The sequence below is a fragment of the Vicugna pacos genome, chromosome 10 (genome assembly GCF_048564905.1).
Source record: "Vicugna pacos chromosome 10, VicPac4, whole genome shotgun sequence".
NCBI lineage: Eukaryota > Metazoa > Chordata > Mammalia > Artiodactyla > Camelidae > Vicugna > Vicugna pacos.
The window spans coordinates 24227725-24242028 of record NC_132996.1 but is presented as its reverse complement, the minus strand read 5'-3'; the positions used below and the strand labels follow the sequence as shown (position 1 = coordinate 24242028).

General features: G+C 36.2%; 1 protein-coding gene across 13 annotated transcripts in view; it reads right to left on the bottom strand.

Moving 5' to 3' along the window:
- The window catches only part of LOC102526140 (glycerophosphodiester phosphodiesterase domain-containing protein 4-like), a 100734-nt gene that overhangs the window by 65874 nt on the left and 20556 nt on the right, over window positions 1-14304 (bottom strand). For 9 of the 13 annotated variants that reach the window (XM_072969135.1, XM_072969146.1, XM_072969141.1 and 6 more), the window contains 2 exons: window positions 7552-7751; window positions 4367-4470 (listed from right to left, as the gene is read on the bottom strand). In XM_072969135.1, the coding sequence (XP_072825236.1) occupies window positions 4367-4470; window positions 7552-7737 (290 nt within the window). In that variant the 5' untranslated portion in view covers window positions 7738-7751. Of the gene's footprint in view, window positions 1-4366; window positions 4471-7551; window positions 7752-9220; window positions 9292-14304 lie in introns of those variants that run through there. The other 4 variants (XM_072969145.1, XM_072969148.1, XM_072969140.1 and 1 more) reach the window with 3 other exon arrangements.

Below are 14304 nucleotides of genomic sequence, written 5' to 3'. Positions count from 1 at the left end.
CAAAACCATAATGAGATATCATCTTATACCTGTCAGGATAGCTATTATCAAAAAGACAACAAAGAAGAAGTGTTGGTAAGGATGTGGAGAAAATGGAACACTTGTGCCTGTTGGTGGGAATGTAAATTGTTACAAACACTACGGAAAACAGTATGGAGACTTCTGAAAAAACTAAAAGCAGACTACCACACACTACAGTAATTCTACTTTGTGGTATTTTCCCAAAGAAAATTAAAACACTAATTCAAAAATATATATCCACCCCTATATTCATTGCAGTATTACTTTCCATAGCCAAGATATGGAAGCAACTAAGTGCCCATCAATAGATGAAAAGATGAAGAAGATGTGGGGGGTGTGTGTGTGTGTACATACATATATACACATACATACATATACACACATACATAAATACAATGGAATATTCTTCAGCCAGAAAGAGAATGAACTCTTGCCATTTGTAACATCATGGATGGACCTGGACAGTATCATGCTAAGTCAGACAAGGGAAGACAAATACTTATGATTTAACTTCTGTGTATAATCTAAAAAACAAATGAACAAACATAACTAAATATAAACAGAGTCATAGATGTAGATAACAAACTGGTGGTTTCCACAGAGGAGGGGAGTGAGAGGAGGAGAGAAGTAGGTGAGGGAGACTAAGAGGTACAAACTTTCAATTACACAATAAATGTGTCACAGGCATGTAATGTAGTGTGGGGACTACGACTCAATAATTATGTAATGTCTTTATGTGGTGACAGATGGTAACTAGAATTATCTTGGTGAACATTTTGAAATGTACAGAAATAGCAGATCACTATATTTATACCAGGAAATAACATAGTGTTGTAGGTCAATTATACCTCAAAATCAAACAAATAACCCAAAACTCATAGAACAAGAGATTAGATTTGTGGTTACCAGAGGTGGAGGTTGGAGGAGGGGGAATTGGATGAAGGCAGTCAAAAGGTACAAACTTACTGTTATAAGAAAAATAAGTACTAGGGGTATAATACACAACATGATAAATGTAATTTACACTGCTGTATGTTATATAGGAAAGTTAAGAGAGTAAATCCTAAGAATTTTCATCAGAAGGAAAATATTTTTCTCTATTTCTTTAACTTTGTATCTATATGAGATGATGGATGCTCACAAATTTATTGCTGTAATCATTTCATGATGTATGGAAGTCAAAACATTATTTTGTACACCTTAAACTTACACAGTGCTGTATGTCAATTTTATCTCAATAAAACTGAAAGAAAAAAAAAGAGCACAGAAATAAATTTACACATATAGGATTAATTTGCAACAAAGGAATCATCAGCCAAAAATAAATGATGGGGAAAGAACAGTCACTTCAATAAACACTGCTGGGAAAACTGGACAGCTACATGCATAAGAATAAAACTGGACCACTATCTTATACCATATACAAAAAACAACTGAAAATGGATCAAAGGCTTGAACATAAAATCTGACATAAAACTCCTAGAAGAAAATGTAGGTGGTAAGCTCACTGTCATCGGTCTTGGATATTTTTTTGGATTTGATATCAAAAGTAAAGGCAACAAAAGCAAAAACAAGTGAGTGGGACTACAATAAACTAAAAATAAAAGCTTTTGTACAGCAAAGGAAATCATCAACAAAATAAAAAGGCAACTTATCAAATGGGAGAAAATATGCATGAACCATATATGAGATTAAGGAGTGAATGTCTAAAATATATAAAGAACTCATTCAACTCAACAGGGAAAAAATGATTAAAATTGGGAAGACTCTGAATAGACATTTTTCCAAAGAAGATATCCAAATGGCCAACGGGTACTGAAAATGTGCTTATCATCACTAATCATTAGGGAAATGCAAATCAAAACCACAATGAGATAACACCTTACACCTGTTAGAATGGCTATTCTTGAAAAGATAAGATATAACAAGTGTTTACGAAAATGTGGAGAAAAATGAACACTTGTGCACTGTTGATGGGAATGTAAACTGGTGTAGCCACTAAGGAAAACAGTATGGAGATTCCTTAAATAATTAAGAATAGAACTACCATATGATACAGCAATTCCACTTCTGGGTATTTGCCTCAAAGGAGCAAAAACACTAGCTCATAAAGATATATGTACCCCCCTCATATTCATTGTAGCATTATTTATAATAGCTAAGGCAGGAAAACAACCTTAGTGTACACTGAAGAACTGATAAAGAAAATGTGTTATATACATAAAATGGGTTATTATTCAGCCATATAAAAGAATGAAAAATGCCCCTTATGACAACATGGATAGACCTTGAGGGCATTATGCTTAAGTGAAGTAAGTCAAACAAAGAAAAATAACTACCACATGACCTCACTTATATGTGAAAGATAAAAAACAAACAAACTGAACTCATAGATACAAAGAACAGACTGGTGGTTGCCAGAGGAAGGGGGTGATGGGTGAACAAAATGGGTGAAAATGTAAAAAAGGTAAAAATTTCCAGTTATAAAACAAACATGTCCTGTGGATGTAATGTATACAGCACAGTGACTATAGTTAATAAACTATATTGTATGTTTGAAAGTTATTAAGAGTATTTCTTAAAATTTTTCATTTCCTACAAAAAATTATAACTATGTATGATGGTTAATATTAACTAGACATCCTATGGTGATCATTTCACAGTATACAGAAACAGTGAATCATTATGCTATACCTAAAACAAATGTAATATTATATTTCATTTATATCTCAATTAAAAATTTTTAAAAACTGGGAGAAATTTTGTAAAGAAATGAAATATTTTTATATTTCTAACACTGTGGAATAATTTAGAACTAATCCATAAATGAAAACTGCATATAAACTAATGAGAAAACTAAATCCCACAAAATAAAAATGCACAAAGGCAGAAAACTAAAAAGAAAATGAGTTAGTTAAATAAACCAGTTCTGATACTTAATCAATAATTAAAACAAATTCCATCTATAAAATGAATAAAAATGATTCAAAATTAGAATAATTAATGTTGTCAATGGGAGATTAAAATAGAAACTCAAATATCTCTGCTTAGTGGAAACTGTTAGTATCTTTTGAGAAAGTACTTTGGCAATAGACATCATTAATTTTACTAGTTTTATTCTTCTTGACTGAATGCCACTTGTGGGAATTTCCTGTAAGAATGTAGATAAAACACAAATTTCTTCTGTATAGCACAAGGAACTATATTCAGTATCTTGTAATAACCTTTAATGAAAAAGAATATAAAAACGAATATATGTATGTATATGTATGACTGGAACATTATGCTGTACACCAGAGATTCATAATTATAACTGACTGAACTTCAATAAAGAATATAATTCAGAATTCAAAGATTTCTCTGCACTCTTATTCTATAAAAATGGCAAAATTGGAAACACTCATAATGCCTAACAGTAATATGTGGTTAAATAAGTATACTAGAGTATCTTCACGTCAGAAAATATTTTTGAATCATTTTAAATGATTTTCATTAAGGGTTTTAAAAACTTGTCAAAATATTTGTAACCATTTTAAGTGAAAAGAAAAAATATATATATGGTATGAGCATAATAATATAAAAATAAAAATAGGAAAAAAGACAGGGAAGTATACCAAGTGATTGTTACTCAAGAATAAGACTGTATTTTCTACTTTTCTACATTTTTTGTATTTAAAACAAACTGTATTTTACTTCTATAAACAGAAAAATAAACTGTATTATATTTTTTACAAAGCCTCATACTCAAACATAACCCTTTCTCCCCCAAATACCAAATAATGGGTAAGATATGCAACAATTAGGTAAGAGAAACTGGAAGAGCTGAGAGCAGTCCAGGAGTAGGAGTTTGGCCAGAAAAGCTGCTGAGATGGGACACCATTTCTGTCTTCAGAGTTTTAGGAAGCCCCTAAGGACAGAAGGAAGAAGCAGGGGCTAGAGGTGAAGCAGAGACATCAGGGTTCATGGACAGAGATCATGAAGACCAACTAGTGTAGGCATCAGTACTTCAGACAAGAAGACTGAGAAACAAGGTGTCAGGGAGTCACCTGAATAGAAGGACTGGGAAACTGGAAGCACAGAGAAAGCTCCCCACGGAGCCAGATTTAGTCTAAGTGTGAGGGTGAGCACAGGTGGAAGGGAAGTATAAGAGCTGAGGGTGCTGAGCATCCTTACCCCTCCTCAGATTCAGGCCTCTCATCCCCCAGCTGTAGAAAGCCCGATTTTGTCCACCCTCCCTTTTATGCCACCAGATCTTTTGAACTTGAGGTAGGATCCATGTAGCTATTACACCAAACAGCCCTTACACAAATGAAAATACAAAAAAAAAAAAAAAAAACACTCTCACCAGTCAAAGCCATTGTATTCGTTGGAGGATTCTACCCAAACGAAAACCAAAAGCACAGACAAGTAAAGTGCAGTAAGTAGCCATGGGTAAAATAGTATCTCCAACTGGGAAGAGAAAGAAAGTCTAATTTAGCTCCATTTATCCATGGTACCTCGGCGACACCTGTATATATTTGTTACAGGTCTGCATAGTTGCTTTGGTATATTACCCTTGCCGGACTGGAGTGACTATCGTATTCTTTTACCCCTATGGAATTTTGTATAAGCCTATTTATAATATTAGACTGAACTGGAATTATGTGTTCACATGTTTATATCTGATCTGACAGTTTCTTCTTCGAGGAAAAGGAACTTGTTACATTTCTATGAATTGCCAGTATCTATCATAGTTCCTAAAATGTAGCTGGCTCTCAACAATCATCTGTTGAATTCACTGATCTCTCCATTTACCAAATGTTTGTTCATTGACTCATTCATTCATTCATCCATCATTCATCAATTCATTTTGTCATGTATCTACCTACATTTTTGGGAGGGGAGGCAGTGAGGGAATAAACCTTTTTTTTTTCCAGTAGCTATTTTGCACCAGTACAATGCTAGGGACTTCACAAACTACTATCGTTTACTTTATTTCTCAATACTTCATATAATTTGGCATTGTTAACCTCACTTTACGGAAGAAAGAACTAAATCTTAGAGAAGTAAAGTTCTTGACTCAAGATCATACAGCCAAGAAGTGGCAGGGGCATTGCCCAGATCTGTGAGCCCAAAGCCAAGAAGGAGGATAACTTTGTGAAGAAGGTATACAAGTTGAACCTTGAAGACAACCCCCTGCTTCCCTGACTTGCTGCACTGAAAATCCTATCACAAATCAGCCAAGCCAGAGGTTGTTAAACCATTTCCATGAACATTACTGTATCACATGAATAAGAAATTTTGCCTCATTGGGTTACTGCTTTCAATCTGTTAAAATCCCTGCCCTGTATAAATTATGAGGTTATTGCGAAGACTAAGGATAAGGAAATAAAATGGAAACACAGAATACTCCAAAAAGATGAGAGACATTACAGATATTGAGGCACTAAACCACACTTTCTGAGTTTAGGAAAATGAAGAGAACAGGACCTGACTCCAGTTTATGCTCACTCTCTACACAAAACATGTGGGGACGTCTAAAACATGTAGCAGATAAAGTCACTTCTCTGTTCAAAACCCTCCCAGAGCTTTCGACTGCACTGAAACATCATTCAAACTGCACCATGGCCCAAAGCTCCTACATGATCAACCGTGCCCATCCCTCACCTCATCCTCTTCTGCACACTGACTCCGTTTATGAACTCCAGCCACAGTGATCTTCTTTCTGTTTCTAGAACATGACCAAATCTGTTTCCAGCTCAAGAGCTTTGTATTTCCTGGTTCCTCTGCCTGGAATATTTTTGTCCTGAGATGTATACATGGCTGGCTCTATCTCTTCATATAAGACACTGCTCACATAACACTGTTTCAAAAAGGTCTGTTCTAACCACTCTCCCATCCACCTAGCACATTTTCCTATGTACTATCTCCAAAGCTCTCATCACTAAATGAAACCACCTTTCTTCATTACTGTGTATTACCTAACTCGTCCCACTGCAGGAGGGCCAGAGGCCTTAGTGGTCTTACTTGGTGTGGCACATATTCAATAAACTTGTTTTTGTTGAATGAATCCATTTCCTAATTTTGTTTCTCACTGTTGCCACTCTTGCTCAAAAATGTCCAAAAGCTCCTCACTGCTTATAGGACAAAGTTCAAATATTTTAGCTTGAAATAAAGCTGCTTCATAGTTTGATTAAAATATTCCTTTACAACCCTATCAGTTACGATTTATCACCTTACACGTCCATAAATTCAACACTGGAAATTCATTTTTCCCTTAACACACCACTGTCCTTCTCTGTCTCTGAACTTTCCCCACCTTATTTCCTCCACCCAGAATCCTCTGCACCATCATTCCTACATGTGGAAGACGACTTCCACAAGTCAGTGGCTCCAAGGACAGTAATAATAATAGCTAACATTTATTGAGTGCTAACCATGTGCTAAGCCCAATTCTAAGTGATTTCCACTTTTTACCTCTTCTTTCCTCATAACAAACCTTGTTGGTGAGTACTACTGTTACCACTTCCATCATTGTAATGAGGAATCAATCACCAGAATGTTAGGTAACTTGCCCAAGTTCCATAGTGGTAAAGCTCTAATTTGGAGACAGACAGTGGTGAAGCCATAAATTGATGCCAGGCAGTCTTGCCCCAGAACACAAGGTCTTCACTCTTGCCATATGCTATAATTCTTCCCCTGTGCAGAAATGATGCCTTAAGAATTATTTAGAAAACTTGAGAATTACGTAGTTTAATTCTCTAGCTGTAGAGAGAATCAGAGATACCACATAACCAACACAAAGGCTGGCTTGGAAAGAGAACCAAAACATACTCCCATGCTCTGGTCTAAGGAGTGTTCCATTATACCACACTACCAGGAATGTCACCTTTCCCAAGAAGCCTCCTTCATCTTTCACTCTATGTCCTTCTTTATATCTGTCTTATGACTTACTGTATCATCCCTAAGTAATAAATATCTGTTGAATCAATTTACTCTTCTCCATTTTTCTCATCACTACGCTAGCCCAGGACACCATATCTCTGACTTTGAATACTGCTATTGCTTTCTCTTTAAAGGCAAAGACATCTCCCTGCATACTCTTCTGCCTTCTAATGCATCTTCCACATGATCAAATAATCATTACAGAACATAACTCAGGCAACAACAGAAGCTTAAAATCTTTAAAAAACTCTTTATTCCCTACATGGCAGAAGTCAAATCCTTAAAACCACACAATATCTGTCCCACCTCCCTCACCAGTTTCATTTTCCATCACTTCTCCATTCGTATCTTCTGCTCTACCTAAAATAAACCTTCTACCAACGCCCTCTGACTCCTCCTCTATTTCTTCTGGATCCTCTATTCTTTATGTATGCAATTCTTAACATCTTTCACCTTCTAAATAAACTTATTTTCAGTACTGCCATTGCACATGGACGCAAGTATGCATACAGAGGCACACACACATACAATTATAACACTTCTTTCATTGTCCATGTTCCCCATATCTAAAAAACTATGGTCCAGCTCCTCCCCATCTCTCTGTACCAAAGAGCAGCAGCAGAGTGGACGTCTAGATTTTTTTCTCTGTTCAGCTTCCAACTTGCAGCTGTAGCAGCCAGTAAGGAAATTAAGATAGCATTCGTAGTTGAAGTTGCGTTTAATCCATGAATTGAAGTTTCTCCATCTTCCTGTCTCCTGGCTCTCAGTCTCAATGTTGTTTACGTTATGCATGGTTCACCCTTTTGCTGGAATGATAAATAAAAGTCAGAATCCCGTAGCTATTTTGAATGTTTCCTACCCAACCATTCTACAGAAAATTCCATCAAAAATAGATGAATTTTTGAAAGTTTATAATCTAGGATAATGCCCTGGATTTGGTGTCGAAGAGTAGAGCTCCCTCCCATCTTTCCCAGTAACTAGTTGAGTGTTTACTGCCGTCATTTCACCACTCAATGTTTAGTTTTCTCACTGCTAAAATGGTATCATGTTCCCTGTTCTAGCCTAATAAAGATACTGAAAAACATCAAATTAGATAATAGGTATGAATGTATTTTTAAAACTATAGTATGCTATTGAAGCAACCTGAGAACCGAGGTATGGGTGAGGTATATGAAAAAATACAGTCCTTGAATGCTGAGTTACTCTGACACACAGATGCCTGCCCCTTCACTTTCTCTCCTGTCACATATGGCTTTTTTAGAGTTAGCCTCAATTAAAAATGATGGAATATCTAAAATAGCAATGGCTGAAAAAGACAAGTTTATTTTTGCTTTTGCCAACAAAAAATTTTCAAAGGTATAAAGAAAAATTATGTGGTATGTGGCTTCACAATGTCATTAGAACACAAACATCCTCCATTCTGCTCTTCCACTACAGCACATGACTTCCTTCTCAGGGTACAAAATGGCTGCTTAAGCTATATCTATCACTCCAAATTCTCAGTAGGAGGAAGGAACAGAGAAGGGTGGTCCCCCTTATTTTAAGGATATTTCAAGAAGTTGAACAAGACATTTCACTAGGAGGGATTTTCTTACTAGTAAAACATGAAAAGCAGATATTGAAAGACATCTAGCTGTCACTATTGCATTTTCTCATCCCACTGTGACAGGATGAAGTTCTCATACACAGGAACTTCCAGAGAATGTGTGGAACTGGGGATGGGAAGAAAAAATTAAATCAAACAAAAAAGTATTAAGACCGATCCCAGGCAATATTCTCTGCCCCTGAAAACTTTCTGTTGTGCAACACTTTATTTTTTGTGAAAAGCACTTTAGTGTTGCAGTCACGAGTGCGTAGTCTGAATGTCCACTTTCGGTGAAAATGGAGTAACAAGGCCTGGGGTAGAGCTCCCACATTAAGTGATTTTAAAACTGGGCAAAATATGAAACAACAGGTTTTGGACAGCATACAATAGTCAGTGAAGTATAGCAATCCTCAAGAGAGGGAAAACAAAGGAAGTGAGTGTTACGAATGTTCCACTCAGAATCTGGTTAGAGTTTTCAGGGTGAAGTACGTGGTCTGAGCATGCAGTGGAGCCTGGAAGTATCCCAGAACTGAGTAGAAAGAAATTGGAGTTTGGGGAGTTAAGTGTCCCCTCTATGTATCCCCTATGTCTCTGACTCAATACTAATCAGTATATTCTCTCAAATAAATTGCCTGAGGGTAGGGAGAGAACGACACAAGAGGAAGTGGGGACTCAATCTCCAGGACTCACAAAAGATTGGGAATAGTTGGTGTTTCCATCAGAGCAGAAAAACCTTGTAACATGCAGCACCAGGTAGCATACTCGGAAGAATGGAAAAAAATGGGCCTGTAATAAGGGCTGCTATGGTCTGGCCAAACTTAAAAGGTGAGCTTCAAAATAATCCAAATATTTCCAAGTTACTTGACTGGGTTCTGGAACAAAGATTAAAAAAATGTTTTTAATTAAAAAAAAAGAAGCCAAGAAAGCAAAATTCACAATGTCCAGCATCCAATAAAAAAATACCAGGCACAAAAAAAGCAAAAATTTGCAACCCATAAATAGGAAAAATCAATTAAGAACAATTCAGAAATGTCTCAGATGACAGGTTTTAGTAGGCAAGGACACTGAAACATCATTACAAATATATCCCTTATGTTCAAGACAGTAGAGGAAAGCAAACATTTTAAGGGAAGAGAGGAAGGTATTTTTAAAAGATGTAAAGTGAACTTCTAGAGATGAAAAATAGAATGTCTAAGATGAAAAATACACTGGTAAGATTAAGAAAAGATTACATGCTTCAGAAGAAAATGTTAGAGAATATGAGAATTTGAAAAAAAGAAGAGAGAAACTGTGAGCTGCAGAGCAACTATAAGCATTCTAAGATAAATGTAACTGGAGTTGCTGAAAGAGAGCTAGAAAGTAAGTGCAAAAATAGTACCTGAAGAATCAAAGGCTGGAAAATTAGTTAAATTTGATAAAAATTTAAACCTACAGACCAAAAAGCACAACAAACTACAAGAAAAAGGCACATACAGAAAACTACAAAACACACCATAATAAAGATGCTTAAAAACACTGATAAAATCTCCAAATCAGCCAGAGAAGGACATGTAGAGGAATAAACTTTGGACTTTTGGACATTTTTCCAATAAGAATGATTTCTGTTGAAAAAATAGAAGTCAGCAAACAGTAAAGCAACATCTTTAAAAAACTGAAGAAGTAAAAAACAAAACAAAATGTTAACTTACAAATTGAGCGAACTCAGCAAAAAGCATTAGAAAAAAGAGTGAAACAAATATCTTTTCAGATATTCAAAACTGGATTAATCAATCAACAGGTGACTTCTAATACAAGAAATGTTAAAGAATGTCTTTCAGAAAGAATTGAAAAGGTGCCATGTTGGAATGAACATCTAAATAAAGGAATGGGGTGCACTGGAAATACTAAATATATGGGTAGATATAAAAGAATATTTTTCTTATTTATAAAATCTCTTTAAAAGATAATTGAATGTTTGAAGAAAAAATTACAACCATGAACACTTCAGTTTTAACAACTGTAGAAGTAAAATTTGTAATAGTTAAAAGGGCAGAAGCAGGAAAATCAAAGTGTACTGTCTGTTGTAAAGCTCTTTACTATATGTGAAATGGTATAGAATTATTTAAAGGTAGACTTGGATAAGTTAAAGACACATACGATAAAAGACTTCAACATGGCAGAGTAGTAGGACCATGAGCTCTCCTCTCCTCACGACAACAAAACCACAACTGACTGCTAAATAACCATTGAAAAATAAAGACTGGAAGCTAGTATATATTTTATATATATATATTTATCTTTTTCAACTGTAAACATAAAGAGGGAACCACATCGGGACAATACATCGAGACGGTAGAAGGGGTGTCCTCACAATATAATCGGGCCCCACATCCCCTGGGCAGGCGACCCACAGCTGAAGAATAATTAAGTCACAGAGGCCCTTTCACAGGAGTGAGAGTTCTAAGCCCCATGTCAGGCTCCTCAGCCGGGGTTCTGGCATTGGGAGGAGGAGACCCCAGGACATCTCGTTTTAAAGGCCAGTGGGACTTAACTCCAGGACCCCCACAGGACCAGGGGAAACAGAGACTTCATTCTCTTGGGAAGTATACATAGAATCTTGCATGCACCAGGTCCAAGGGCAGAGGCAGTGATTTCATAGGTACCCAGGCCAGACCTGTCTGCTGGTTTTGGAAGGCCTCCTGGGGAGGCTAGGGATGGCTGTGGATCACCCAGGGGACATAAAAGCTGGTGGCGGACATTCCAGGAGTGTTTATCTACATAGCTTTCCTGGAGGCTGACATCTTGATTGGATCATTAGCTCCAAGACCTAGCCCAACCCAACAGCCTGTAGGCTTAATGGCTGGGAAGCCTCAGACCAAACAACATACAGGGTGGGAACACAGCCCCAACTATCAGCAGACTTCCTAAGCCACAAACACCTCTAAACACAGTTCTACCCACCAGAGGTCCAGGATCAAGCTTCACCCAGTAGTGCACAGGTACCAGCTCCTCCTGCCAGGAAACCTGCATAAGCCTCAAGTCCAGCCTCATCCACTAGGGGGCAGATACTACAAATAAAACAACAATCCCAAAGCCCGTGGAAGGAATCCACAAACACAGACCAGACTCTACACTGGAACCAGCTGGACCTGGCCCTTGAGTGACAAGAGAGGGGTGTACTGCTGGGATACAGGATGTCTCCCTCAGAGGGCCACGTCCCCAAGGTCGAGAAACGTAACTACCTAAAAATATTAATAGAAAGATAGTATGAGGGGGCAGAGGAGTATCTTTCAGGCCAAGGCACAAGATAAAATCCCAGAAGAAGAAACAAATGATGAGGAGACAGGCAATTTAACTGAGAAAGAGTTTTGAGTAATGATGGTGAAGATGTTCAGAGAACTCAAGAGGAATATAGATGTACAAAGCAAAGTTTTTAGCTAAGAGTTGCAAAATATAAAGAATACCCAAACAGAATCGATGAATAAAATTACTGAAATGAATAACACTAGAAAGAACCAAAAATAGACTAAAGGAGGCAGAAGAATGGATCAGTGAGCTAGAAGACAGATTAGTGGAAATCAATACTGCAGAACAAAGACAAAAGAATGAAAAGAAATGACAAATATGAAAATGAATATATGTATGTATATGCATGACTGGAACATTGTAATTGACTATACTTCAATTAAAAAATTTTTTTTTTAATTTTTCAAAAAGAAAAGAAAGGAAGATTTGTTTAAGAGAACTCTGGGACAACATGAAATACACTAATATTCACATTATAGGGATCCCAGAAAGAAAAGAGACAGAAAGGACCTGAGAAAATTTTTGAAGAGATAATAACTGAAAAATTCTCCAACTTGGGAAAGAACACAATCACCCGAGTCCAGGTAGTGCAAAAAATTCCACACAGGATCGACCAAAAGAGGAACACAACAAGGCACATAGCAATCAAGTTGACAAAAATTAAAGGTAAGGAGAAAATATTAAAATAAGCAAGAGAAAAGCAACAAGTAACATACAAGGGAACTCCTAGAAGGTTATTAGCTGATTTTTCAGCAGAAACTGAAGGGAGCAGCACAATATATTTAAAATAATGAAAGGAAAAAAACTTACAACCAAGAATACTCTATCCAGCAAGGCTCTTGTTCAGATTTGATGGAAAAAATCAGAAGCTTCACAGATAGACAATAGCTAAAACAATTCAGCACCACCAAACCAGGTTTACTACAATTGTTAAAGGAACTTCTCTAGTCATCAAACCACAAGAAAAGAGAACAAAAAGAGAGAGAGAAAAAAAAGATCTACAAAAACAAACCCAAAACAATGAACAAAATGGCAATAAGAACATAGGTATCAATAATTATCTTAAATGTAAGTGGATTAAAAGCTCCAATCAAAAGACACATACTGGCTGAATGGATACAAAAACAAGACTCATATATCTGCTGTCTACAAGAGACCCACATCAGAGCTAAAGACACATGCAGGCTGAAAGTAAGGGGATGGAAAAAGATATTCAATGCAAACAGAAACCACAAGAAAGTTGGAGTAGCAATACTTAGACAAAACAGATTTTAAAACAAAGACTGTTACAAGAGACAAAGAAGGACACTACATAACGCTCAAGGGATCAATCCAAGAAGAGGATATAAAAATTGTAAATGTATATGCAGCCAACATAGGAGCACCTCAATATATAAGGCAATTGTTAACAGATATAAAAGGAGAAATTGACAATAACACAAAATAGTGGGGGACCTTAACACCCTACTTACATTAACGGACAGATCATCCAGAGAATCAATAAGGAAATACAGGCCCTAAATATCACATTAGACCAGATGGACTTAATTGATATCTATAAAGCATTTTATCTGAAAGCAACAGAATACAGTCTTCTCAAGTGCACATGGAACATTCTCCAGAATCAACTACATGCTGACCCAAAAAGCTACCCTCAGTAAATTTAAGAAAATTGAAATCATACCAAGTATCTTTTCTGACCACAATGCTATAAGGCTAGAAATCAACTACAAGAAAAAAAAACTGTAAACACATGGAGGCTAAATAATACGCCACTAAGCAACCAATGAATCAGTGAAGAAATCAAAGAAGAAATCAAAAAATACTTTGAGACAAATGAAAATAAAAACACAATGATCCAAAACCTCTGGAATGCGGCAAAAGCAGTTCTCAAACAGAAGTTTACAGCAATACAAGCCTACCTTAGGAAACAAGAAAAATCTCAAGTAAACAACCTAACCTTACACCTAAAGCAGCTAGAGAAAGAAGAATAAACAAAAAACAAAGTTAGTAGGAGAAAAGAAATCAAAGATTAGAGCAGAAATAAATGAAATAGACTAAGAAGTAACAGAAAAGATCAATGAAACTAAAAGCTGGTTCTTTGAAAAGATAAACAAAATTGATAAACCTTTAGTTAAGACTCATCAAGAAAAAAAGGGAGAGAGCCCAAATTAATAAAATCAGAAATGAAAAAGGAGAAGTTACAAATGACAAAGGATATTAAGAAGATACTGTGAGCAACTATATGCCAACAAAAAGGACAGTGTAGAAGAAATGGACTATTTCTTAAAGAGGTACAATTTGCCAAGACTGCCAAGACTGAGCTAGGAAGGAATAGACAATATGAATAGACTAATTACTAGTACTGAAATTGAATAATTTAAAAACTCCCAACAAACAAAAGTCCAGGACCAGGCTTCACAGATGAATTCCACTCAACATTTAGAGAAGAGTTAACACCTATCCTTCTGAAACCATTCTAAAAAATT